This window comes from Manis pentadactyla, chromosome 5 (genome assembly GCF_030020395.1).
Source record: "Manis pentadactyla isolate mManPen7 chromosome 5, mManPen7.hap1, whole genome shotgun sequence".
Classification (NCBI taxonomy): Eukaryota; Metazoa; Chordata; class Mammalia; order Pholidota; family Manidae; genus Manis; species Manis pentadactyla.
In genome coordinates, this window is record NC_080023.1 from 125,574,524 (window position 1) to 125,601,946 (window position 27,423).

Consider the following 27,423-nt stretch of genomic DNA (forward strand, 5'->3'; position numbering starts at 1 on the left):
TGTTGGGTCTTCCCTAAGGAACAGTTTCCTATTAATGTCCATTGTCAGTCTATTTTTGGCATGTAACTAGCAGTGACAGTAGCTACATCAGCCTTGGAGAGGAAGGCCATATCTCTGGGTCTGAGCATAGCCCCTCTGTCTGCCACCAGGACCATTCTCTTCAGGATCTACTGCACACACTCTAGGGTATCTGATAAAGGAGTCTGGGTAATATCCACAAGCAGGTGATAATGTCCATCTGGTTGCAGATAGCCACTTCTGTACAATTTGCTTTCTGATAGGCATGGCTTTGAGGCATAAAGGCACTTTGTGCTCACTCCTATAAGCCCATTCAAATACCACTTACCAAGACCCCTTGTATCCAATTTTCTAGTCTAATTTCTTCCAGTTTCTTGAAGCCACTCCCTCCACCAATACTTGATATATATCCATACCTTAGGCCACCTCTCCCTCTAAGCGAATAATGATTACAATGTTTGCAGATTTGCCTACTCGCTGGATTTCCTTCACTACTGAACTGAAGGTCCACCAAACCCATCTTTATAGGCATTTGAGTTCTTTCCTCCTCCATTAATTAGTTATATGAAAACTCCCATGAAGCTATAGGTGTCAGATGAGGGAGAAGCATCTTGCAATAGAGGCACTGACATGAATGACGTCAGTGGCATAAGACTCTGGGACATCTCTTCATAACATACGCTCATTCCTTCTGGAGCTGCTTGCACCCAATCACAAATGTATCACTACCACCCAACAACTCATTGCTCTTACACCACACAATGGTATCAAATCCATACCCAGTTCATAATGGGCAGCTCCAGACACAGTCACTTTGTATCCCATCACTAGGGGTTCAGTCTTTACTAGGGCCCAGCATCATACCAGGGGCTATTATTCAAATGAAATGTAGCTTCCTGGGGCAGAGGCACCAGTACACTCCAAAAGCCTGAAGGTCTGCACTGAAACTCAATCTTAACTCAAATTGCCAAAGACTCCACACAGTAGCACTATTTCTTACCCCAGATACTTTCACTGCCATTGGATCTCCTTGGTCATGTATGCAAGGACTCTCAACACAGTTGGGACCTCTTGCAGTGTCCCTCTGCCTCGAGGTCCATTTGACATACTGCTTCTCCACTAATAGTTTTATTATTTTATATACATATATATGTGAGATGATTAGTGACTGGTTAAGCACTAGACAAAATCTTAATGATGTGTGCATCATATAGTTCAAAATCACAATTATTGATGTGCATTACTTTTTACTTATAGATGAAAAAGATCTTTTTTGTGTATGTATGTGTTATATTATTGATTTCCCCCAATATCTGTCACTGTACCAACTTTGTTAGAGGTGGAGCAATCATATGAGCTAATTTACACCTGTTATCCCACTGTAATTATCTGGTCCTCCTTCACTCTCAAAAAAAACATATTAGATTATCCAAATTACAGGATATCAGAATTAACATATACTTTACCTTCTTTAAATATTTAAAGAAAACAAATACAAACTCATAGAATATTATAGTTGGAAGGAAGTTCTAAATGAAATTCCTTGCAGTCTGAGAGTCACTAGAATACCATATGGCTTTTAGGCTAAAACCCTGATGGTCCACTTTTTCCTCATCCCTATAATTCTTTATTATAAAAACAAAGGGACACAAAACAAAATAAAAAACAAAACCCAGAGTTCCTTAATGAACATGTGTTGACTGAGGGGATTAGAGACTGGGCTACTAACTTCTAGAACTAGATTTGTAAACTTTCACTTAAAATTAAATCTGAGGAGGGCAGAGCCAAGATGGTGGCATGAGTAGGACAGTGGAAATCTCCTCCGAAAGACATACATGTTTTTGAAAATACAACAAATAGAACTATCCCTAAAAGAGAGACCAGAAGACACAGGACAATAGCCAGAACACATCCATACCTGCAAGAACCCAGCACCTCACGAAGGGGGTAAGATACAAGCTGCGGCCCAGCGGGACCCACGCAACCCTCACCCCAGCTACTGGCGGGAGGAGAGGAGTCAGAGAGGGAGGGAGAGGGAGCCCAGGACTGTTAAACACCCAGCCCTAGCCATCCGCACTGGAGCGCAGACACACAGTGCATGGGGTGCTGAAACTAGGGAAACAGGACAGTAAGACCTGTGAGCAGATCCCTGCAGCCAGCACCCCTGAGACAAAGAAAAGTGAGTGCTTTTTGAAAGTCTTAAAGGTACAGGAACCCCACTGCTGGATGGAAGCATCCCGGGACACTTAGCCTAGCAGCTGGGAATCCCGGGGAACTCTGGGCACACTAACCCCTTGGGCAATAGCTCTGAGACTCCTCACGGCGGTAAACAGCCAAACAGGCCCCCACCCTCATTCCCCCTCCAGAGCCCCGTCATAGCAGAGAAGCAGCCTGAGTCTGGCCATGCCCACAGCAAGGGAGCTTCCTCCATACCGGCTGGGAAAGATACAGAGACCCAGTCTACATGCAATTGCCCAACAAAAGCCGCTGGGGGTCGCCGTTGTGTCAGTACAGGAAGGCCAGGAGCAAGTGGAAAGAGTCTTGGCTCTCCCAGCTGACAGACGAGTAAATAGCATGCCATTGCACTTGTCAACATGAAAAGGCAAAAAAATTTGATCCAGACAAGACTAACCCAGACATCTAGCACATCTTCCCCTAAGAAGGAATCTGCGGAGATACATTTAACCAATCTTCCTGAAAAAGAATTCAAAACAAAACTCATAACCATGCTGATGGACTTGCAGGGAAATATGAAAGAACTAAGGAGGGAGAATACAGAAATAAAACAATCTCTGGAAGGACTTCAAAGCACAATGGATGAGATGCAAGAGGCCACTAATGGACTAGAAAACAGAGAACAGGAACGCAGAGAAGCTGATGCAGAGAGAGATAAAAGGATCTGCAGGAATAAAAGAATATTAAGAGAAATGTGTGACCAATCGAAAAGGAACAATATTCCCATCATGGGAGTACCAGAAGAAGAAGAGAGAGAAAAAGGGATAGAAAGTGTCTTTGAAGAAATAATTGCTGAAAACTTCTCTAAACTAGGGGAGGAAATGGCCTCTCAGACCACAGAAGCACACAGAACTCCCATGACAAGGGACCCAAGGAGGGCAACAGCAAGGCACATAATAATTAAAATGGCAAAGATAAAAGACAAGGACAGAGTATTAAAAGGACAGAGAGAAAAAAACGGTCACATACAAACGAAAATCCATCAGGCTATCATCAGACTTCTCAACAGACACCCTACAGGCCAGAAGAGAATGGCATGATATACTTAATGAAATGAAACAGAAGGGCCTCGAACCAAGAATACTGTATCCAGCATGATTATCATTTAAATATGGAGGAGGGATTGAACAATTCCCAGACAAGCAAAAGTTGAAGGAATTTGCCTCCCACAAACCACTTCTACAGGTCATCCTACAGGGACTGCTCTAGACGAGAGCACTCCTCAAAAGAGCACAGAACAAAACACCCAACATATGAAGAAGGGAAGAGGAGGAAAAAGAAGGGAGAGAAATAAAGAATCATCAGACAGTGTTTATAATAGCTCAATAAGTGAATTAAGTTAGACAGTAAGATAGTAAGGAACCTAAACTTGAACCTCTGGTAACCACAAACTTAAAGCCTGCAATGGCAATAAGTACATATCTTACAAAAATCAGCCTAAATGCAAATGGACTGAATGCACCAATCAAAAGACACAGAGTCATAGAAAGGATAAAAAAGCAAGACCCATCTATATGCTGCTTACAAGAGACTCACCTCAAACCAAAAGACAGGCACACATTAAAAGTCAAGGGATGGAAAAAGATATTTCATGCAAACAACAGGGACAAAAAAGCAGGTGTTGCAATACTAGTATCAGACAAAATAGACTTCCAAACAAAGAAAGTAACAAGAGATAAAGAAGGACATTACATAATGATAAAGGGCTCAGTCCAACAAGAGGATATAACCATTATAAATATATATGCACCCAATAGAGGAGCACCAACATATGTGAAACAAATATTAGCAGAATTAAAGGAGGAAATAGAATGCAATGCATTCATTTTGGGAGACTTCAACACACCACTCACACCAAAGGACAGATCCACAAGACAGAAAAAAAGTAAGGACATAGAGGCACTGAACAACACACTAGAACAGATGGACCTAATAGACATCTATAAAACTCTACATCCAAAAGCAACCGGATACACATTCTTCTCAAGTGCACATGGAACATTCTCTAGAATAGACCACATACTAGGCCACAAAAAGAGCCATAATAAATTCCAAGAGATTGAAATCCTACCAATCAACTTTTCAGACCACAAAAGTATAAAACTAGAAATAAATTGTACAAAGAAAGCAAAAAGGCTCACAAACACATGAAGGCTTAACAACACACTTCTAAATAGTCAATGGCTCAACGAACAAATTAAAATGGAGATCCAGCAATACATGGAAATAAATGACAACAACAACACAAGTGCCAACTTTTGTGGTATGCAGCGAAAGCAGTCTTAAGACGAAAGTATATAGCAATCCGGGCATATTTAAAGAAGGAAGAACAAACCCAAATGAATAGTCTAATGTCATAATTATCAAAATTGGAAAAAGAAGAACAAATGAGGCATAAAGGCAGCAGAAGGAGGGACATAATAAAGATCAGAGAAGAAATACATAAAATTGAGAAGAATAAAATAATAGAAAAAAATCAATGAAACCAAGAGCTGGATCTTCGAGAAAATAAACAAAATAGATAAGCCTCTAGCCAGACTTATTAAGAGAAAAAGAGAATCAACACACATCAACAGAATCAGAAATGAGAAAGGAAAAATCACGACGGACCCCACAGAAATACAAAGTATTATTAGAGAATACTATGAAAACGTATAAGCTAACAAGCTGGAAAACCTAGGAGAAATGGACAACTTCCTAGAAAAATACAACCTTTTAAGACTGACCCAGAAAGAAACAGAAAATTTAAACAGACCAATTACCAGCAAAGAAATGGAAGCGGTAATCAAAAAACTACCAAAGAACAAAACCCCTGGGCCTGAAGGATTTACCTTGGAATTTTATCAGACATACAGAGAAGACATAATACCGATTCTCCTTAAAGTTTTCCAAAAAATAAAAGAGGAGGGAATACTCCCAAACTCATTCTATGAAGCCAAAATAACCCTAATACCAAAACCAGGCAAAGACGCCACCAAAAAAGAAAACTACAGACCAATATCCCTGATGAACATACATGCAAAAATACTCAACAAAATATTAGGAAACCGAGTTCAAAAATACATCAAAAGGATCATACACCATGACCAAGTGGGTTTCATCCCAGGGATGCAAGGATGGTACAACATCATCCACCACATCAACAAAAAGAAAGACAAAAACCACATGATCATCTCCATAGATGCTAAAAAAGCATTCAACAAAATTCAACATCCATTCATGATAAAAATTATCAACATAATGGGTATAGAGGGCAAGTACCTCAACATAATAAAGGCCATATATGATAAACCCACAGCCAACATCATACTGAGCAGCGAGAAGCTGAAAGCTTTTCCTCTGCAATCGGGAACAAGACAGGGATGCCCACTCTCCCCACTGTTATTCAACATAGTACTGGAGGTCCTAGCCACGGCAATCAGACAAAATAAAGAAATACAAGGAATACAGATTGGTAAAGAAGAGTTAAACTGTCACTATTTGCAGATGACATGATATTGTACATAAAAAACCCTAAAGACTCCACTACGAAACTACTAGAGCTAATATCAGAATTCAGCAAAGTTGCAGGATACAAAATTAACACACAGAAATCTGTGGCTTTCCTATACACTAACCATGAACTAACAGAAAGAGAAATCAGGAAGACAATTCCATTCACAATAGCAACAAAAAGAATAAAATACCTAGGAATAAACCTAACCAAGGTAGTGAAAGACCTATAGCCTGAAAACTACAAGATACTCTTAAGAGAAATTAAAGAGGTCACTAACAAATGGAAACTCATCCCATGATCCTGGCTAGAAAGAATTAATATTGTCAAAATGGCCATCCTGCCCAAAACAATATACAGATTCGATGCAATCCCTATCAAATTACCAACAGCATTCTTCAATGAACTGGAACAAATAGTTCAAAAATTCATATGGAAACACCAAAGACCCCGAATAGCTAAAGCAATCCTGAGAAGAAAGAATAAAGTGGCGGGGATCTCACTCCCCAACTTCAAGCTCTACTACAAAGCCACAGTAGTCAAGACAATTTGGTAGTGGCACAAGAACAGAGCCACAGACCAATGGAACAGAATAGAGACTCCAAATATTAACCCAAACATATATGGTCAACTAATATTCGATAAAGGGGCCATGGACATACAATGGGGAAATTACAGTCTCTTCAACACATGGTGCTGGCAAAACTGGACAGCTACATGTAAGAGAATGAAACTGGATCAGTGTCTAACCCCATATACAAAAGTGAATTCGAAATGGATCAAAGACTTGAACATAAGTCATGAAACCATAAAACTCTTAGAAAAAAACATGGGCAAAAATCTCTTAGACATAAACATGAGTCAACTCTTCTTGAACATATCTCCCCGGGCAAGGGAAACAAAAGCAAAAATGAACAAATGGGACTATATCAAGCTGAAAAGCTTCTGTACAGCAAAGGACACCATCAATAGAACAAAAAGGTATCCTACAGTATGGGAGAATATATTCGTAAATGACAGATCTGATAAAGGGTTGACATACAAAATATATAAAGAGCTCACATGCCTCAACAAACAAAAAGCAAATAATCCAATTAAAAAATGGGCAGAGGACCTGAATAGACAGTTCTTTAAAGAAGAAATTCAGATGGCCAACAACACATGGAAAGATGCTCCACATCGCTTGTCATCAGAGAAATGCAAATTAAAACCACAATGAGATATCACCTCACACCAGTAAGGATTGCCACCATCGAAAAGACAAAGAACAACAAATGTTGGCAAGGTTGTTGAGAAAGGGGAACCCTCCTACACTGCTGGTGGGAATATAAATTAGTTCAACCATCGTGGAAAGCAGTATGGAGGTTCCTCAAAAAGCTCAAAATAGAAATTCCATTTGACCCAGGAATTCCACTTCTAGGAATTTACCCTAAGAATGCAGCACTCCAGCCTGAAAAATACAGGTGCACCCCTATGTTCATCACAGCACTATTTACAATAGCCAAGAAATGGAAGCAACCTAAATGTCCATCAGTGGATGAATGGATAAAGAAGATGTGGTACATATACACAATGGAATATTACTCAGCCATAAGAAGAAAACATATCCTACCATTCACAACAACATGGATGGAGCTAGAGGCTATTATGCTCAGTGAAATAAGCTAGGCAGAGAAAGACAAGTACCAAATGATTTCACTCATATGTGGAGTATAAGAACAAAGGAAAACTGAAGGAACAAAACAGCAGCAGAATCACAGAACCCAAGAATGGACTAATAGTTACCAAACAGAAAGGGACTGGGAAGGATGGGTGAGAAGGGAGGGATAAGGGCGGGGAAAAAGAAAGAGGACATTACGATTAGCATGTATAGTATAGGGGGGCACGGGGAGGGCTATGCAACCCTGAGAAGACAAGTAGTGATTTTATAGCATCTTACTACTTTGATGGATAGTGACTGTGAAGGGGTATGTGGGGGGGACTCGGTGAAGAGGGGAACCTAGTAAACATAATGTCCTTCATGTAATGGTAGATTAATGATACCAAAATAAAAAATAATAATAATAATAATAACAAATTAAATCTGAACAAAAGATAACTTATAGTTTAGCATTTTTACTTCTGAACCTTGTATTTGGAATGGCATAATACCACCTATAACACGTTCTGGTACACAGTAGTGCCCAGCATTACAAGATCCACAGGGAGAAGTCCTATGGTCCAGCCCTTGCATGTTGCCGTATTTAACTAAATAACATTCTTGGTGTCAATGTTATAATTAAATAATTAAACATGTTCACTAAGTATGAATGGCAAAGGAGATGAGCTGTGTAAATGTATTTTTAATCCACAGAAAAACATTTTTTAAATACTCTGTCTCTATGAACATTCTCATTTTACTTAAAGTAACACCTGCTTCTGCTTTCAAAAGCTGTCCCCTTCAGTTGTTACCTTATAACAATAATAACAAAAATTTCCTTCTGGAAAATCCACTGCCCTTCTGAACACATACAATCTCTTGTGAATTCACTACTTACTCTCACTAAAGCAGGAATATATTCTCTTTTAGCTTTAAGACAAATCTTCTAGCCTGTCTCCAAATCCTCCTAATTTTCTAAGAATCCAACATGAAGTCAGAAGAAAAGACTGAATATTCAAATATTAATAAGTTTGGTCCTCTTATGCATTAAACATTTTGGGGCACTTATTGCTCTCCATCCCCTTTTTCTTTGCTATCACCAACAGTAAAAGTCAAATCATATCAAAAAAATTTCCAAAGGAGCCAGGTGATTACTAAGGCCTACTTGAGAAAGATCTGTTGATCTTGGCATTCCTTGTGAAGTATGATATTCTTGTTACTTGATGAAACAGTCATACAGATCTCTGGAAATAACCTTTTTTGATTATATGGTTTGTTTTGTATTACCTTGTTTAAATATTTCAAAAATATATGCTTTTGCTCTGCAGTAAAATTCCGAGGTCCTGGAGGTCATAATGATCCTCTGAATCTTCCACACTACTAATTATATAACATGTTTGAAACAGAATATCGAAAAAGATGAACAGAAAATGAGATTTAAGGAGAAAAAAAACTCTATGAAGAAGGAAGAGGAATAATTGCACACAAAATGAGTCACAGCGGAACTGGAAGAAAAATAGCCGAAACTGCTTTAGGAATTTTAAATACAGTATATGAAACATTGGCAAGAATATTAGATAAGTGGTGTTTGAACTTTGTTCCTTACACCAAGGGGCTGCCATGGCGACAGGAGCAGGGAAAGACTCTGGACAGCTTTCTGGACAGGTCTCAGACCCTTTGCCGTGCTCCAGCCAACTACCAGCTACAACTGAATTTCTTTGATTAGTATTGGAATTCCATGTACCGTTTTGTTTGGACAAAACAGTTTCTGCTGCTAAAAACATAAATTTTTTCAGACCACTAAAATTTTTTTTTTAAGACTTAAAAGAGGAAAAAGTTGAGCTATTATTTAAAACATAGTTTTAAATCCTACTGATGATGTATTCAAGGGGGGGATTTCCAATATGGGGAAAATTTGCTCTGAAGCTGTGAGTAGCAGAGATTTGTCTTATCCATCTTTTTGTCCTAACAGAGTCCTCAGTCTGTGGGATATCTTCAATATGGCTGATTGACTGAATGTGAAGTATGCTTGCAGATTGTTGTTCATAGATTTTTCCTGAAATATGAGATTAGACTATAAACTAACCCAAAAAAAGAATGCTGAGCTCTTCCCCAGTTAATATGGGTAGATGAAATATGTAACTGAGCCATCATCAAGTCTTCTAACCTTGTGTAATCTAGATTGTAACTCTGGACAAATAAAGACTTGGAAATGTATCCTGATATGGCATTTCTCATTGTGATGGTTATTTTTGTGTCAACTTGGCTGGACCACAGGGTGTCCAAATATTCAGTCTGTGTTATTATTTATTGTAGGTGTTTTTAGGAGACTGTTTTCAGATGAAATTAACATTTGATTCAGTAGACTGGGCAAAGCAAACTGCCCTAATTTGGGTGAACTTCATGTAATCAGCTGTAGGGCTGAATAGAACAAAAAAGTCTCACCCTCCCCTAAGAGAGTCTGCCTGACTGACTTTGAACTAGGACACTGGCTTTTTCCTGCCTTTGGACTGCAACTGAATCATTGGCTTTTCCTGGGACTCAGGTTCACAGGCCTTGGAATAAAACTATACCGTAAACTCTCCTGGGTCTTCAGCTTGCAGACTCATCCTAAAGATCTTAGGTGTTGTCAGCCATTATAATTATGTGAGACGATTACTTACAAAAAATCTTTCTCTCTCTTTCTCTGTGTATGTGTCTCTATGTCCTATTGGCTCTAAGGAACCGTGACTAACATACTGACAATACAGGGATTCTGTCACAAAGATTTCTCTCTGCTTGGTGCAGAAGCGGGAGGGCAGAATGGGAACATTTAGAATAGTTCCAAGTCTTTTATGCTCTTTTATCTTTCCCACATTTTACAAATACTCCATTGACTTCTTCAAAAGAAAAATTACTACAAAGATGTTTGGCTTGTCTAAGGGACACATATAAGAAACCTTACTAGTTCTTAGGCCAAAACTCCACATGTGAGCACCTATTTTATTAGAAGTATGAACTGAGAATAATAAACTGTAAACATTGAAGTATGTAAATTCAAGAATTCCTGAAATTATGAAAAGTGATTAAGTGATTATTGTAATAAGGCGTACCTGGGAATAGTACTTAATTCATTTACAAGAATGTAGTAAGGCCAAATAGCCTGATAAAAATTTATATACTAAAGCTATAGCCAAGTAAGAAAGACATTAAAATGTTATTTGAAATTGTTATTATCTAAGTAAATTGAAATATTTTCCCACAGTGAGCTGTACAATACCATCTTATAAAATAAAAATAGCTGTACAATTTAAATAGAGCCTTTTGGTAGTTATCACACTCTAAAAGTACATGTGGGTGTACATGGGTGGAAAGTTTAATAGACAAGCTACTTTCATTCATTAAGCAAAATGAGATCTTAAATCTAACCCAAAGAAGTCATAAAAAACTTACATGTGAGGGAAAAAATTACATGCTAAATAGTCAATGAAATATAGACTACATATATGACTAGCGGGTTGCTTCAATTTCATAAAGTGGTTGGATGACACCATAAAACTGAACAAAGTTCAACTATATGTCAAGTTTCACAGTATTTTTCATAGTATTTTCAACTCACAGTTCAAACTGTCTGTGCTTTAACCAATCCATGGATAAAAACTGCATCCATAAGTCACAGACTTTTTTTTTAAATGCATTTTTTAAAATGACAGTATGGCTATTGTTGCAATTCATGAGCCTCTATTTCACTGAAAAATGATTGGAAATTCTGAGTGGTCATTCACTCTGATTTTCACTTGACACACACAAAAAAGTGGCTGTTGTACTATACACTCAAGAAGGTTTTAAGGTGTATGCACAGACTCAGAATGGGCTTTAGTTGTAATCACAGAAGCTGTATCTGATAAAGTCAGGTTCTATAATTTAATGTTGGATACGGCATTAGAAATAAATGAGGAACAAAAAGCATGTCCCATTCCACCCTAAGAGTCTTAGTGTCCCTGATAAAGGTGTTTATTTCTAAATAACATCTTAACCACTCCTTGCCATTTGTTTTAAATTAATCAAACATGGACAACACCTAATTATTTAAATATCTCAAAACTCAGTGTACCACTTACGCTTAAAGCGGTGGCAAGTTGCGTGGAGTTTCTCCTATACCCATGTATATTATGTGTCTTCTCATTCTGGGCAGCCGTGAGAATTACTGCCTGCACAGGAAAGGCTGGCAAAGCAAGAAAGTGTGCCAGGACTCCCCTGGCCTGGTCATATTGTTAGAAAGTGCAAGCATTTCTGAGTATTTTCACTTCCAATTCCCACCCCTGGACCTGGAGTGCAGATGTACCCAGTTAAGTTTCCTAAGTATGTGATGGAATTCACGAGGCTCCAGAAAATGCTTGGCAGTGGGGCTCTTTGGTAGATACCATAAGGCTTTCCAGGAAATCAAGGTAGCTATTGTATAAAATGTTTCTCTTTTTTTTGTCTTCAAAACAATTCTCAGAAATAATTTTTCCAGAGCTGGACTAAGCAAAATAAAAAATAGAGTCACAGTAGGCAAATTTCAAATGCTCCGTAGCCACATAGCTATCATACTGAAAAGTCTACTGAACAAAATTGCTCTAGACCACTGGGAAGAATATAGCTGACTTGTTCAATGCCATGTTGCCACAGAGTGGCAGAATCAAGACTTGCACCCAGGTCTTGTGACTGCAGATCTTATTCTCTTATTTATTAATTTATTTCTAATTCCTGTGAATATGGTTTCTCATAAGAAAATCCCTGAATAGAAGGACAATATTGGAAAATCCCACCTGAGGGGCTTATCTGAAAGTAACTGTCACCCAGCTCAACAGAGACATGGTTCAAAAATTTTGCTCAACTGTACACTTGCCAGACAACCTTGTTGAATATAATTACTAGAACATCAAGCAACAAAACATAATTCTTGTTTATTTTCCATTCACTTAACAAATATTTATGCTGTGTTTGTTATGCTTATTTATGTCACTAAATAAGTAAGAACTTATTTAATATGCATAACAGCCCAGTGAATTAGGTATTATTATTATCCTCATTTCACACATGAGGAAACTGAGACTCAGAGAAGATAAGTGGTTTGGCCAAGGTCACCCAGAGCTGGGACTAATCCCAGGAGGTCTTTCTTTGGTGCCCACACTTTAGACTACCATGCTAGATGGACTCTCCTTTAGGAACATGACACAGTCTCATCCCCACTAGAAATCATAGCACAGACATGTATCTTCAGGCGACAAAGTTGGAAAAAAAGAATGACAACAACAACAGAAAGCCCTATGTTTTGCCTACAAGGATGAATAGAAAGTTTAATGTCAGTCTTCCCATTCTCCATAAGCAATTTCAATGGGTCGGAATAAAAGAGGGTTTTATATTACTGTAACTCTTCTTTTTAAAATTACGAATGCCATCACTTCTCGGCCTTTTGGCTAAGATCAAGTGCAGTATCTGTTCTTATAAGGTTAACATCTGATATGTCCTCTATCTGAGGACAATGTATTAAATGAATTTTTGCAGCAGGAAGTTGGAGTAGGAGCTTACTCCATCCACTTCAAGCATTGGCCTGGTATTGCAGCACTTCCAGAAAGGAAAAAAAAATTACAAATGCCACTGCTGGTTATCCTACTTCGGTGCTGTCCAGCAGAACCCCCTATGATGATGAAAATATTCTATAGCTGGGCTGTTTAATATGATGGTGTCTTGCCAATGGGTTTCAGTCCGGGCAAGTTCATGATGGATTCAATGTGACCAAAGAAAATGACAGCAAAATGTTCTCGGGGTGAAAGGGTTATACCCAACTTTATTTCCAGGTGGCAGGTCAGTCACTAAAATCCCATTGACTCAGAGTGAGTCTGTATGCAGCAAGCCATTCTCTGCCTCTGGGCCCCTCTGTCCACACAGCTGTCCTCTGGGCCTCTGTTCTCAGCACTACCACCACTCCAGCATCTGCTCTGCTCTCCTGCAGCCTTGCAGCCATGCCACCATGTCATGCCCAGAGCACTGGGCAGAGCTCTTTATATAGAGTCAACAGCCATGTATTGCCCACAGGTGTGCAGTGAGCTAGTCAACCAGGGCCAGGTGAGAATACTGGCCACAGGAGCTCTCATTTTATCCACAGATCGCTACTAGTTGTAAGGAGCTATTGAGCCCTTTAAATATGACTAAGGTGACTGGGGAACTGAATTATAAATTTCATTTCATTTTAAAATATTTTTAACTTAAGTTTAAATAGTCATATGAGGCAAGTGGCTACCATATTGGATAGCACAGACCAAGATGGTTCAACAGACATCCAGTGAGGCCTCCTTTTTTGTCCTCTAAAGCTGGTGCTCACTTACTATTTCCTACATCAATTAATTATATTTATCTATTCAGTTACACAGGCCAGAATGCTTGAGTCATCCTGAGCACCTTGCCTCCACATGTAATCCATCACCAAGTCCTACTGATTTTTGCTCCTTAAAAAATCTCAAATGTATGTATGTTTCTCCATTTCCCACCCCCCATCACCCTGTTCTAAGGCACCATCATTAGCCCAGGCAACCACCATAACCCCTGTATTGTTTTACCTCTCCATGGTTCCCTCCCTTTTTCTAAATGTAATCATGTCATTCTCTGCTAATACTATCAGTTGTCAGGAAAATCTTACATTACTGAGTGCATTTTATATGCCAGGTGTTATGCTAGACTTCAGGAATAGCACAGTAAGGACACTGACAGTTCTCCCCTCCTGTGGTCCCAAAAACCCTGACTAATCTGAAGCCTGGCAATTACCCCAAAATCACTCACTCAGCTCCCAACACACTGGCCTCGGGGGCAAGACACACTCAGCCTGCTCTTTAGCCCACTAGAAGTTTGTGGCCTATCTATGAGGTATGCTAGGTTAGTAAGCTAAAGGAGAGTAAATAAATGATAGACACAGTTTTGTGTCTGAAACACTACCAAACTTCAGCTAAGATGAAAAACAACAAGTTTGATATACTAAGCATCTACTGTGTACATGATTCTTTTACATAGATGGTAAGAGTGATTTCCACATATTAAAGCTATATGTATGTAAGTATGAATGAATCAGGCATTTTCCATCAATAGCTCAGTTTAAACCTAACAATGACCAGGTGCATTTATCATTTAATCCCTTCTTTACAGTTGAGGAAACTGAAGATTAGAGCAGTTATGTAAATTGTGCCATGTCACATAACTATTAAGTGGAGTTGGAGAGGCCAGTTTTCAAGCTCAGAGCTGCATTTACACACACACACACACACACACACTGAGGCAAAACCCTAGTTTCCTGAGTGCTCTTTTAATTACTATAGTAACCTTATAAGACAAATAATAATGTTATTACCTATAAAAATCTGATAGAGATTGAGAGAGTAAGCAGTTTTCTACAAGTTAAAGCATGTTTCAAGTGACAGAAACAGATTTTAAATTAAGATTCATAATGATTCCAATTCTGTGCTTTTATCATTACAATGCACTCTCCCCTCCTCAATCCATTTTAAATAAAGAATCTTGACACAATAGGAAAAACATATACTTCTAAATGAGTTTTGCATTATTCCTTCTTGTGGGGTATAATATCCAAAAAGCAAAATAAAACACATATTTCTATCACCAGCTTGATGATACAAAGCACAGGACCTCTCATTAAACAATACCAAGAATCTGCCATGCTGGAAGTCAGTGACACATGGCATTTGCCCTCAGTACTAGGGGCTGGTAAGACAAATGCACTTCCCATGATGAATAAAACACCACATGGCACTTCAACTGAGCATCAACACAGCATGCAGAAAAATAAACAAGAAATAACACTATCAGGTATGAATCAACAGTGGAGTCCTGATGTAATATTTTTTATGCATCGTTTTTAGATCTTTAGGACTTAATATTTTTCTCAGAAAAGGCAAGCAAGACAGAGAAATGCAAGAAGAATAAAGTGGAAGAGATAGAACACTATAAATCATCTATGAGATTCATTAGTTCGAAGTTTATTTGATATATATGAGATCTAAACATAATCTCTGGCTTCCTATTACTTTTTCCACTAATAAATGCTTCTTTAAGGTCAGTAAAGATTTTCAGTGTGCCTTTTATTTTATCTAAGTATGCAAACATTGATATACCTCTCAAAAGGCCCAAGCTTCAGCCATGCCAAAATAAACAAAGCATAAGATGAAGATGGAGAAGTAGGTAGACATTCGCCATACCTTGTAGACCATGTGAAGGGGAAACCTTGTCTGGTGATAAATACATTTTTTTAAAGTACATATATTATATTTCAGAATGTCAAACCATGTTAAATGGACAGGCTGGGTCACTATGTTGTAAAATCAACTGTATATTTTTTGTATGGTGAGAATGTTTTTGAAATAGATTATATTCTAGTTCTAGTTTACAATTCCTAATATATACATTGAGCATTTTAAAAAAGGTACTCTTGTAGTATTAGCAGTTTGAAATCAAATGAACCTTTTTTTTATGGGAGTCACAAAATGTTTTAAGCTAAGATACAAAGTAAAAAAATTGAGTATCTTCTGCATTTCTTCTAACTATATAAAGTGCTTGGAAAACCAATTTAACAACATATGATAGTATTTAGGTGAACATGTAGAGTATATCTCTGAAACATATATATCTGAGCAGCAAATAGGCTTTCAACTGGATTTCAAAGTATCTTACTGACCACCTTTTTTATATATGAATATACTATGTTCAAGAAATAGATTTAAACTAATGATATATATCTACATAGATGCACTTTCTATAATATGAAACATAGAATATTTAAAACATATACTGTTGAACAAAAAGAAGTGTCTTCATTGGTGCAAAATATTTTATCACAACAAATGTTACTATATGCACAATATATACAATATTTACAAATACTGATATCTAAGACAAAGCATATATATATATATATATATATATATATATATATATATATATATTCTCTAAAAGAAGTGGTAATAAAACTTTCATTTAAAGTTTATATGCCCCAAACTCTATTATGTTTTTCCCTACTAATAAAGCATTTTGATCCAGATTTTTTATATTTTACTTCAGGACTGTTTCTCTGCATGACACACACAAATATTTATTGTTTTATATAAAACCTAAGGAAGTCTTAAAGTTAATTGTTGTAAAATATCCTTTCTTCTAAACTCTCAACATATATGACAGACATTCTCCCATCTCCCACCCATGGGATCAATTAAGAAAAGCATGTATAGGGGAAAAAAATGAAGCAGGAGAAAAAGAGAAAAATATATGATATAAATCAAAGTTAATTTTTTTAAGGGAGTTTTATGGACCATGAGGTTCTTTTTCACTGGAACAGTTAATTTTTTTAAAAAACTTTCTGTACCATAGGTTTTCAAACTTCATTGTGTAGTACCTACACATTTTTTATAAAGCCAAACACTATATGGCCAAGAGCCTCCCATCTAAACATACATGTGTGCATACCATGATTTAATACTATATTTATAGCTGCCATGGGGCTTTAATATCATTTCATGTAACATATTTCAGTGTACACCGAGCATGGAGAAACTCTGAGGTAAGACAAAATGCAAAGAAAATACTCAGCATAAATAAAATATGTGGCAACACTAAAACAAACTATTAAGATTTTATAGGTGGTATTTTGGCAAGACCTATATAACTTGTCTGTATACAACTCAAGTTGAAGGACTCTAAAGCTTAAGGCATTATAAACACAGGCAAAAATGCACATAAACACACGTACACACGTACACACTTTCACGTAACACAACTTATCCACATTTAGAATCACCGAGATGTCTTCAACATGTCTCCTTTTCCTTCCATTAAAATAACTCCATAATAAACTAGTTACCATTTACCCCCATCCATCAAGTATGCTAGACCAAAGACTGGTCTGCTTTTCAAGGCTAAATCCTTTATGTATCACAATTATGAAGTAATTTAGTAAACTTCTCAGAAGCGAGGTGTTACAAGCAGTACTCTGCAAGCAGAACATCCCTCTCTCCCCTTCCCAACACATAATTCTCATATAGTTCTCAATAAGTTAAATATCAAGGCTGTCTCCAGAAAACTTCTACTGGAAATCTGAACTTTATAACATTCTCAATCAGACTGTATGAGTCTCCAATGTGGGCCATTGATTCTAAGGAAGTAAGGCCACAGACAGGAACGTCATTATTAGACTGTTAAAATGATGTTGGGGATTAGAGTAGATGGAGTAATAATGTAAAAAGCAAAAAATTAATAAGTTTGAGAGAGACTGTGGAATTAGAATGATTGTAAATCAATACTTGGACTTCAATATAAATAGATACAATGAGAAAAGACAAGAATATATGTTCCATGTTTCTACACTGAACTGTTGGACAGAGGATGGTATCATTTACTGAGACAGGATTTCATTAAAGGGGAATGATTTTTGAAGGGAAAGAAATGAGTTAAGTTTTAGACATACTGAGTTTGAGGTAACTACAAGACAAGTAGAAACATTTAGCAGGCAATTGGGTGGAGGTATCTGGAGCTGAGAAGACAAATTGGAAGATTTAGAAAACAATAATGGCATGTAAATGACAATAGACCCCATGGGGATGGATGTGACTAATTATGTTCTTCACAGAATGAGAGACCATGGAGATTCAGAACCATTCACAAGCGAACACCAACTTTTGAGGGATGAAAGAAGAAGAGTCTACTGTGGAGATACAGAAGACCTGGCTAGGAGGTCATGTGGCTACCAGGTGCATGTGCATCCACAGTAGCTGATGGAAGACTGTTTCAAGAAGCAGAGGAATGCTACCAAGAAGCAAAAATACAAAGGCTAAAGACTGTTCACTGGGTTTGTGACAAATAAGTTATTAGGGTATTTTAGCCTATAGCCATTTTAGCCTTTAACAGATCAAGTTGTACAAAATTTAAAAAAAGAAAGATAGGACATTGAAAATATAATTTATTATAACAATAATTTTAAGTTAATAGAAATTAAAAGATACATGAACCCCCCATGTTCACTGCAATATTATTTACAATAGTCAAGATACGAAACAATCTCAGTGTTCATTGATAGATGAACCAATAAAGAAAATGTGATACACACAAAATAGAATATTATTCAGTCATAAAAAGAAGGAAATCTTGCCATTTGCAACAACATGAATGAACCTTGAGGGCATTATACTAAGTGAAATAAGTCACACAGAGAAAGATAAATGTATGGAATTTTAAAAAAACCCTCTTCTTTCATAGACAGAAAAAAGAGATTGGTGGTTCTCAGAGGTGGGTGATGGGAGGTGGGAGAAATGGGTGAAGGGGTTCAAAAGGTATGAACTACCAGTTATAAAATAGGTCATGAGGAAGTGACATATCACATGGTGGCTACAGTTAATAATAATATATTGCATATTTGAATGTTGCTAAGAGAGTAGATCTTAAAAGTTCTAAACACAAGAAAAAATTACAACTATGAATGGTGATGGATGTTAACGAGATTTGTTGAGGTAATTATTTTGCAATATATACACATATTAAATCATTATGGTGTATACCTGAAACTAATATATGTCAATTATATCTCAATTATAAAAAGAAAGTAGAATTGAAATAAAAGCAGCATACAGCCCATTCAAGAAATCTAATTATAAAAAGAAAGGAGATAATAAACATTTTTTTAAAAGAAATAATTAACTGAGCAACAGGAAGAGTAAACTGATAAGTCCAAAAGAATTCTCTCTCAAAATCAATAGTAATCAAATATATTAATCCTTAAAATAAATGTACAAAAGCTATATGAAGAAAAATGTACAGAAAAGATTTGAGCACACCATATTCCTGAATGTAAACAGAGAATATTCCAAAGAGATCAGTTCTTTTGAAAGTAATTTTGTTGTTGTTTACTGTTTAACTGTTTAAATTACTTTGGTGATGACAATGGAGAGACATGGAAACTTGGCAAGTTTAAGAAATTGAAAAAGAAATGGAATATTGAAAAAGTAATACTGAAGTTATTGTCTAAGTTTTCAGAAATGTGGCTAGTTGGGCATCCTATTCATACATGTTATCAAATAAATTTCAGGTAATAAAAATATAAAATATAAAACCCAAAACAACCCCCAAAATGTTGAAACTATTGATTACTGAACAGACATTGAACTGATAAACTTTCTAAGTATAATGGAAAATAAATACAAAATAAAGACAAACTTTTCATTATAATGGAAAAACTCATAAAATACAAAATTTTAAAATAAATAGAAATTTAAGAATAATATTTGAAGAAATGTCAAAAAATACACACTGAATACATACTAAATATATAAGTAGCAATTGCAGATTAAAGGGAAAGTTATGAATATCCTGATTTGCTCATCGGCATGTGTGGGTATTTATATGAATTCCTATATTAAACAAATGGATAAATGTTCAGATACACATATAATCAAAAAAATATAAGTTTAAAAACTATAAGAATTCAGGTTTTGCCTGTGAAACTGATAGTAATGAAAATTAATCCAAACTTTCTGGAGACAAATTAGAAATGCTAAACCAAGGACTTAAAACATACATGCACTTAATTTCAGCAATTTTGCCTCTAGTATTTAAACCTAAAGTATACTGAAGATGTATACAAATATGTATACAAATATTATTTACATGAAAATTATTTATATTATATATAACACAAATATATTTACAGAATATTTGCAACCATTACAAGCCATACTTCTGGAAAACATTTATGAAGGTATGAGAATACCCATGATATACTTGGAAAATGAAGCTACAAAATGATATATGTGCAGTATAGTATACTTTTCAATAAAGCACTTAGGGATATAAAAAGATATTTAGAAAGACTGCATGAACTGCAGCCTTGACAACAGTGACTTACCCAACCATGGTAGCTAAGCTATGCTGTGGAACTGATAGTGGAAGGATGGTGGATAGAAAATACGGCCCTCCTTCCTTCATGGCCAGCGTATGATGTATTAGAAATCTCAAAGATCTCACGTATCTTATTGAGGGCTTATGGAAGTGCTGAAATTGCCAGTGTTTTGGTATATACATAGGTTCAGGACCAGGACATTATCAAGAACATGCACTTCAAGATCAGAGGCAAGGGGCTCCCAAGAGCAGACAGCAGGACACCACCCAGAGGCCAGACAGAGCCCATGGCGTCTCAGCCGTCCGGCCATCTTGCTGTAGGAGCTGCCAGGCACACAAAGGGTGCTGTAAAAACTCAAAAGTCCCTTTGTTGCTATTGCTGTGAAAACACAGCAAGCCCATCCTCATTTACCTACATATTTTTTTGAGGTAGGGAAGGGGGAAAACTGAAATTCAAAATGACTGGTAATTTTCCTAAAATAACCAGGTCATGCAAATTGCTTTTAAATCAAGTCTTACTGAGAATTTTGAATAGACTTTGGTTTTGAGTTAAACTTTTTAAACTAGAAGAAACCAAGGTATAGGTAATTGGCAAGTCTAAGTATTCTCTGTTATTTGTAAGGGTTAGTGTATTTATTTTCTATTGCTGTGTAATAAATTACCATTTTTAAATCCACTATCTGGAAATAACTACTGTACAATAATAACCCTATGTTAGTATACAAGTTACTAATAGTCTAGCATATTTCTATTCTATTTTTCCTTTGGGTCTTTTTTATGTATCAATCAAAATTAATATATGATAATTTTTACTGATTAGTAACCTGCATTTTTATTTAACATTATATAGTAGAATCACAGACGTATTCACCATACAACTCAGATGTGCAAGGAGACCAGGGTAAAACAGTCATAGGGATCAAATTCTGCTTCCCACAGTGTGGCTTCTGATGGTGAGAGTAGATGTAGAACATAAAGACAATCTTCCTTTCTGGATGGTGGATGTAAAGTGATTTTACTTTTTCTGTCTATCTCTTTTGTATTTTACTCTTCTCTATAAAGCATATACATTATTTTTATGGAAAAATTTAACATGCATTTTATATATTTATAAAATATGGCTCCAGAAGCAAAGAGTCAGAAAATTGCTAAGCACAATATGAGCCTTTCTTCACAGCAGTAAACATAACTTGAGTGATGTCTACAATTTCCAGCTTGTGATTTTTTTTTAACCTACTCTGTAATATAAAATTCAAAGTGTGGTGTTGTGGAAACACTTCACTGCCAACTCAAAACAGTTATGTATCTGAACTTGAACTCAGAAAGTATTAATGCTTTAGCCTACTAGAGGGATGTCAGCTCTGTCCCAACCCTTAGACTTTGTGTATGTACAATCTCAGGTTTAATAAAACTAGTCCCCATGTGTCCAATGCCATACCAACTGTGAGACTGAGAGACTAATAGCAAGAGTTTTTAGATGGCAGCTGCAGGTGAGGACAGACACTGTGTAGGAGGGTTGTGAAAGTAGCCGCTGCCCCTTTATATTCCTCCCAACACTGACACTCCATTCATGACTGGCAGAGAGGGATAACATTTTCCTCATTTATACATATATTATGGATTATGCAAACACGCAAAGCACGCACACACACTGTCTCTGCAAACAGACTCAAGCTAACTTATTCTGTCAAGTGCACACTAATCTCAGATGTGGGAAAAAACTAATAATATACTTGGATAGAATGAGTGAAGGATTTCATATGTTAAAAGAAATTATGAAACCATTGATAATGCTTTGTCTTAAAGACACAATTTTGACTATACATATACCTAATATTACCTTAATTCTCTCCCTTAACTGGTGTTTTCTTTCACAATTAAATCCACAATCAAACTTCAGGAAGTCTCTGTCTGTGTGTTTGTGAGACTAATATCAATCATAGCAGTCTTGTTAATTTTCCATTTTTCACTCCCTTGATATAGTAGAGGCAGTTATGTAACAAAATATTCAAATAATTCCCTAGTCACTCATATACAGACATGGCAACACCACCACCTCAGAGCAGTTGACTGTATTTGGTCATCAGCTTATGTATAAAAGTTTAAATCTGATGTGAAAAGGAAGATTGAGTCAATGTATCATGAAAGAAAATGTAAGATTTAAAAAATCCAGACTTCATAGAAGCCAAAGGCTGACCACATCTGCAGATTCCTCATCTTGGTGATTGAGAAGACAGGCTCACTTTTGTAAATAAAGTCTAGTTGAAACAGTCACATTATTTATTCACATATGGGTGCTTCTGTGCTACAATGACAGGGCCAAGCGGTAGGGATGGGACCATATGCCCTTCAAAGCCAAAAATATTTATTATCCAGACCTTTAAGAGAAAGGTTTTCCTGACCCCTGATGGAGCACAGGGCTAAGTTACTAAGTTCACACTATATTTACTGACTTTTCTTACAAAAAGAAAAGATTATCTGCTCTTCATCAAACAAGGTTTGAGAGTCCACCTAAATTGTGGGGCTAGGCGGGAGACTGAGACAAATGCGATACTTTCTGGGATCTAAGACTAGGGTTGAAAGAAGCTGAGAAAAGAACTTCAGAGTAAAGGTTTGTCCAGGCTGGAGATTCTACCCAACCAAGAAAATGGTTCTTGTTCTTTTGCAAGACTTTGCATCCCTAATTTAACTTATTATATCATGTTTTATCATATTAATTTTTATAATATAATTTTATATTAACTTATATTGTATTATAAATATAATAGTTAATTTAAACTATTTCCTCAGATGGACGACATACATCTTCAAGTAGGTTTTCCAAGACAGTTTTGTGGGTGACATCTGAGCTCCTACATATTTAAGTATGCCATTTCCATTGCCTTCATTCATAAAAAAAATCACAACCTGGCCCTATATAATAAAGTGCAGTTGTGGCCTTTTCCTCTCAAAAACTGGTAGATGTTACTCATCTGCTTCTGCAGAGAAGTGTAAAGTTCACCTGATTTTGGCACGTAAGAGAAAAAAAAAATGTATAGTTTCACTGTTTTCTTTCAAGCTTTTGCATTTGTTCTTCCCCAAGAACATGTAAACTTATTTGGTAGTTTCCAGCTTTGTGCCCTGCATGTCCAACATCTTCTCTCATCATTTTGAACTTGTTTTTACCTTTGTTTAGCATTTGAGAAGAGTCTGTCACTTGTCTTCTACATTACTGATATGATTTCTCACTGTCAAATCTTTTCCGCTGGCTTCTGCACTTTAAAATTTCATTATTCCCTCCATTATCCCTTCCCTTTTGGCATTTTCCCTAAAGGAAGATGATTCTTTATCTTACAACTTTCTGACTGTATTTCAGAAAACCATACCTTTTACATTCTACTGAGATGGCCAGTCAATTTTCCTCCAAATTTTTCCTATTTCCCTTTTGAGTCTTCAACATGATTTTTTCTCTGTTCTTCTTTATAAAATTTTTAAGAGTCATTGTTGATGGTTTTTTAAATACATTCTAATGATGGGAGATTTATACAGAAAAGGTATTAGAGAAATCTGAAGGTATATGGAACAAGATGGCCTTCACAGTGACTAGCCAACTTTCTGAATCTATCAGGTTTCTATCAAGTTTGATTTCATAGGATTGAAACTGGATTTTCTCTGAAAATTCCCAAAGAACACTGATGACAGTGTCTAGGTCTGTCCCTAGCAAAGAAACTTTATGTTTGGAGGCACTGTTTCTTTTTCTTCCCCAAAACTCCCCACTAGCCTCTTCTATGTGTTTGCAATATTTTTTCTTGCTGCAAATGCATAGGAAAACAGAGAACCATAGAAAGGCAAGAGAACAGAATGGGCGGACAATACTTTGGGGTGTTAAAAATAATAAAACAATAATGACAGAAGTTTTGCCTACTAAAATTCAATGGTTTTCTGGCTGCTTTCTCCTTATTCCCTACTCATTATTTCATCTTGGGTAGACAGAGATGTTAATGGAATGGGAGGAGAGACAGGGGCTGGAGAGAGAGCACTGTGGAAGGCTCAAAAGTAGTAGCCATGCAGAGGCCAGCTGCTCAGTTTTTAAGGGATTTCTAAACTGATAGCCAAGGACAGACTGGGGCAGCAGCAGGGGTCTTTCCATTTTATTCTACTAGCTTGTATTTTTAGATGAAATAGCATTAGTGGTCTGTTAACCAAAATTTTCAATTTCAAAATATTAGTCTAATCATTCGTCATTTTGTTATACATAGTATGTAGTGTTACATTAATAGATTCCAGTGTTTTGTTAAGGTGATAATTTTCCATTTTCTGTGCGTTTATAGATATTTCAATGGGAATTTAGAACCGGATTATTCAGATGCAGCTTTTAGGTGCCATTTTACAGGGTGAGGGCAAGTCTTGACTTCTGAGATCTGCTTCATCTGGCAGCTCTTCTGCAGCTCTCAGCTGTAGTTAAGATGTTGAATTTGGCCTGCACCTCTAATCCTTGCTTGTTTACTGTGAGTCCTTATTCTGTAATCCCTGTGAGGAAGTTATTCTCCCCAAACCTTCTGTATGAAATGTAGTCTTTACACGAGTCTTGTAGGAGTGGTTAGTGTCCAATAGACTAGAATACGACAATGTTGAGGATGGACATTCTTTTATGACTTCAAAGCTCTGAACTCCATGCTCCTCTGACACATAAGCTTGTTTACCCTTCTTGGGAATTTGCTTTGCCCATCACCTGCTATTAGCACTAGCTCTAAGTAGGGATAATATTGAACAATTTGGTTTACACTAATTCATTCTTGCAGCTGTTGGCTCTTATAAATAGTCTGCTTATGTTTCTTAACATGCTATAGCTTCTCTTGGCCTGAGTTAATACCTGTTGTCTGATTTCTGGGGTCTGATTACCCTCACTCTGCTCCTCTCAAATATCTATCTTCTTGGCCCTCTTTCAATATTTTTTTCTCTAGATCCAGGTTGTTTTCTCATAATCCAGTTTCTTGGCTGATTTTCCCTAAAATCTAGGGTTTTTTTTTTTCTTTTCTTTTCTCGTCTTTTTGATATATAGTATTTGTGTAGTCATTCCTGCTCTAACAAATACCATAAATGTTGCCAGGGTTGACCTGCCCTGTCCCTGGTGTGGTCACTGGCTTAGGCCAGTAAGGCATCCCGGGGGACGGGAGGATCTACCAAAGCAGTTCAACACTATTAAGTAACTTGGTGGCGCAGAAATAAACATTTTGAACATTTCACACTCTGGTATATATGTGGGCACTTACGAAATATTAACCACTAAAAATATTTGCTAATTTTCTGAGATTTAGAAGCAGCATTTAGTATAATGTAGCATGCAGCATTTTAAAACTAGAGGTTTATAAGGCAGAGAACCTACTGTTATCAACAATTAGCTCTCAAACCCTTCTGTTTCATCATAGCAAAAGATTTAATTTTGTTGTGCAATACTGCCCATTCATATAGCACACTTTATCAATCATCTCAAAGAGATTTTCGACCAACAAACATCTGAAAGCCTCATTTCAGATGAGTAGTCCAAATAAGAGTCAAATTTAGGAATTCCTTACAAAAGCATTAACCATAAGCAGATGAGGTAAACACACAAGGATGATTAGCAAGTTCAGAGGTCAGGTTATTGGCTAGATACCAATATACAATAGAAGTATAATGCAAGCCACAAATGAGGGTCACACATGTAATATTAAGCTTTCTAGTAGTCATTTAAAAAGTAAAACCAAAAAGCAGGTGAATAATAATATACTTTCTTTAACCCCCAAATGCCCCAAATCTTAACATTTCATTATAAAAATCAATTTTTTTTGTTTGTCTGCTAAGAATTCAAAACCTGGTGTGTATGTAGTTCACATGTATGGAATATCTCAAATTGAACTAGACACATTTTAAGTAATTAATAGACTTAAAGGGCTAATGGCCACCATATTGGACAGTACAAGTATAGATTTTTGTGTTATCATCATACCTTAAAAGAATACTTTGTAGAAATAATAAATAATTAATGTGACAGACAGTCATAAATTATTTCTCTTACCTACACAAATCTTCTTTTATGTGAAGAGAGATCAATTCCTTAGGAATATGAAAAGAAAGTATGCTCTCTGACATCTGCTCCCGGATGCACATCCACTTATTGTCAGATGTGGGGAATCTATATAGTTTACACACTGGGTTCTTTAACACTGGGAAGGAAGAAAAAAATTAAAAGTCCATATTGAAAATTATAAAGATGTGCACATTAGATGAAGATCAATTAACAAAATCATTAATTAGGGTACTATTCTATTTATTTGATCAAAAATTTACTTTTTAATCATTTACTTTTTGCATTTCCAGATGAACTTCAGAAGTTCATTACACATTAGTGTATTTGAATTTCTAAGAATTTTGTACTTACATCGTATTTTCTTAGCAGTTTCTGGGACATATAGTCTTTACTAAACATCAAATTCCAACTCATAAATGTGGCTGATGTGGATCTCTAATTTATCAACTGTTAATTCCTTTCTCTTCTAAAGATTTTCTTAAAGCATACAAATTTATAAATAAACATGAAAATACATATATTTATGCACAACAAATACTTGAAAATACATATTTCTGAATTTTACTCACTTATATAGTCAATATTACCTATAATTAAGTTCAATATGTTATTTCAGAGGTTTTAAATGGCTCTACTGCTAAAAATGTATTATTACTTAAATGTCAGAAAGGTTCATTCTTTAGCTTAAGATCTATTGCAACTTGAATATTATACATTCTTTAGTGCCAATGAGTCAACACTCTTTCCTGAAAACATATATTATCAGAAGCAGAACAAGGATGCTATACACAGGTTTTAGGGTGATTGGGCAGTAATTAGAGTCATGACACCAAGGATTTTAAAAGACTTTGGGAAAAAGTGCAGGATCTGATGCTAAGGTTATACTTGATCCTTTCTTTGTGATGTCAGCATTCCTACTGCACTCCCCAGTGATATATTTTAGGGCAGAATTTTATTTCCATTGCTGTTGGGCAATGAATGCCTTTTTTACACTCATACACCAAAGTGTAATAGGCAATAAAACATCAGGTCAATCACCAGTCAAGTATCTATGATTATTTGGCTCCCATTTACCAATAA

General features: G+C 36.3%; 1 protein-coding gene and 1 non-coding gene across 2 annotated transcripts in view; one reads left to right on the forward strand and one right to left on the reverse strand.

Moving 5' to 3' along the window:
- Positions 1–27,423, reverse strand: part of INPP4B (inositol polyphosphate-4-phosphatase type II B) — a 948,429-nt gene that overhangs the window by 189,463 nt on the left and 731,543 nt on the right. Inside the window, exon 14 of the mRNA XM_057502657.1 lies at positions 26,332–26,479. Coding sequence (XP_057358640.1) covers positions 26,332–26,479 — 148 coding nt within the window. The remainder of the gene's footprint in view (positions 1–26,331; positions 26,480–27,423) is intronic.
- Positions 12,807–12,997, forward strand: LOC118907270 (U2 spliceosomal RNA). Its single transcript, XR_005022763.2, has one exon. It is a non-coding gene; the product is annotated as a U2 spliceosomal RNA (small nuclear RNA).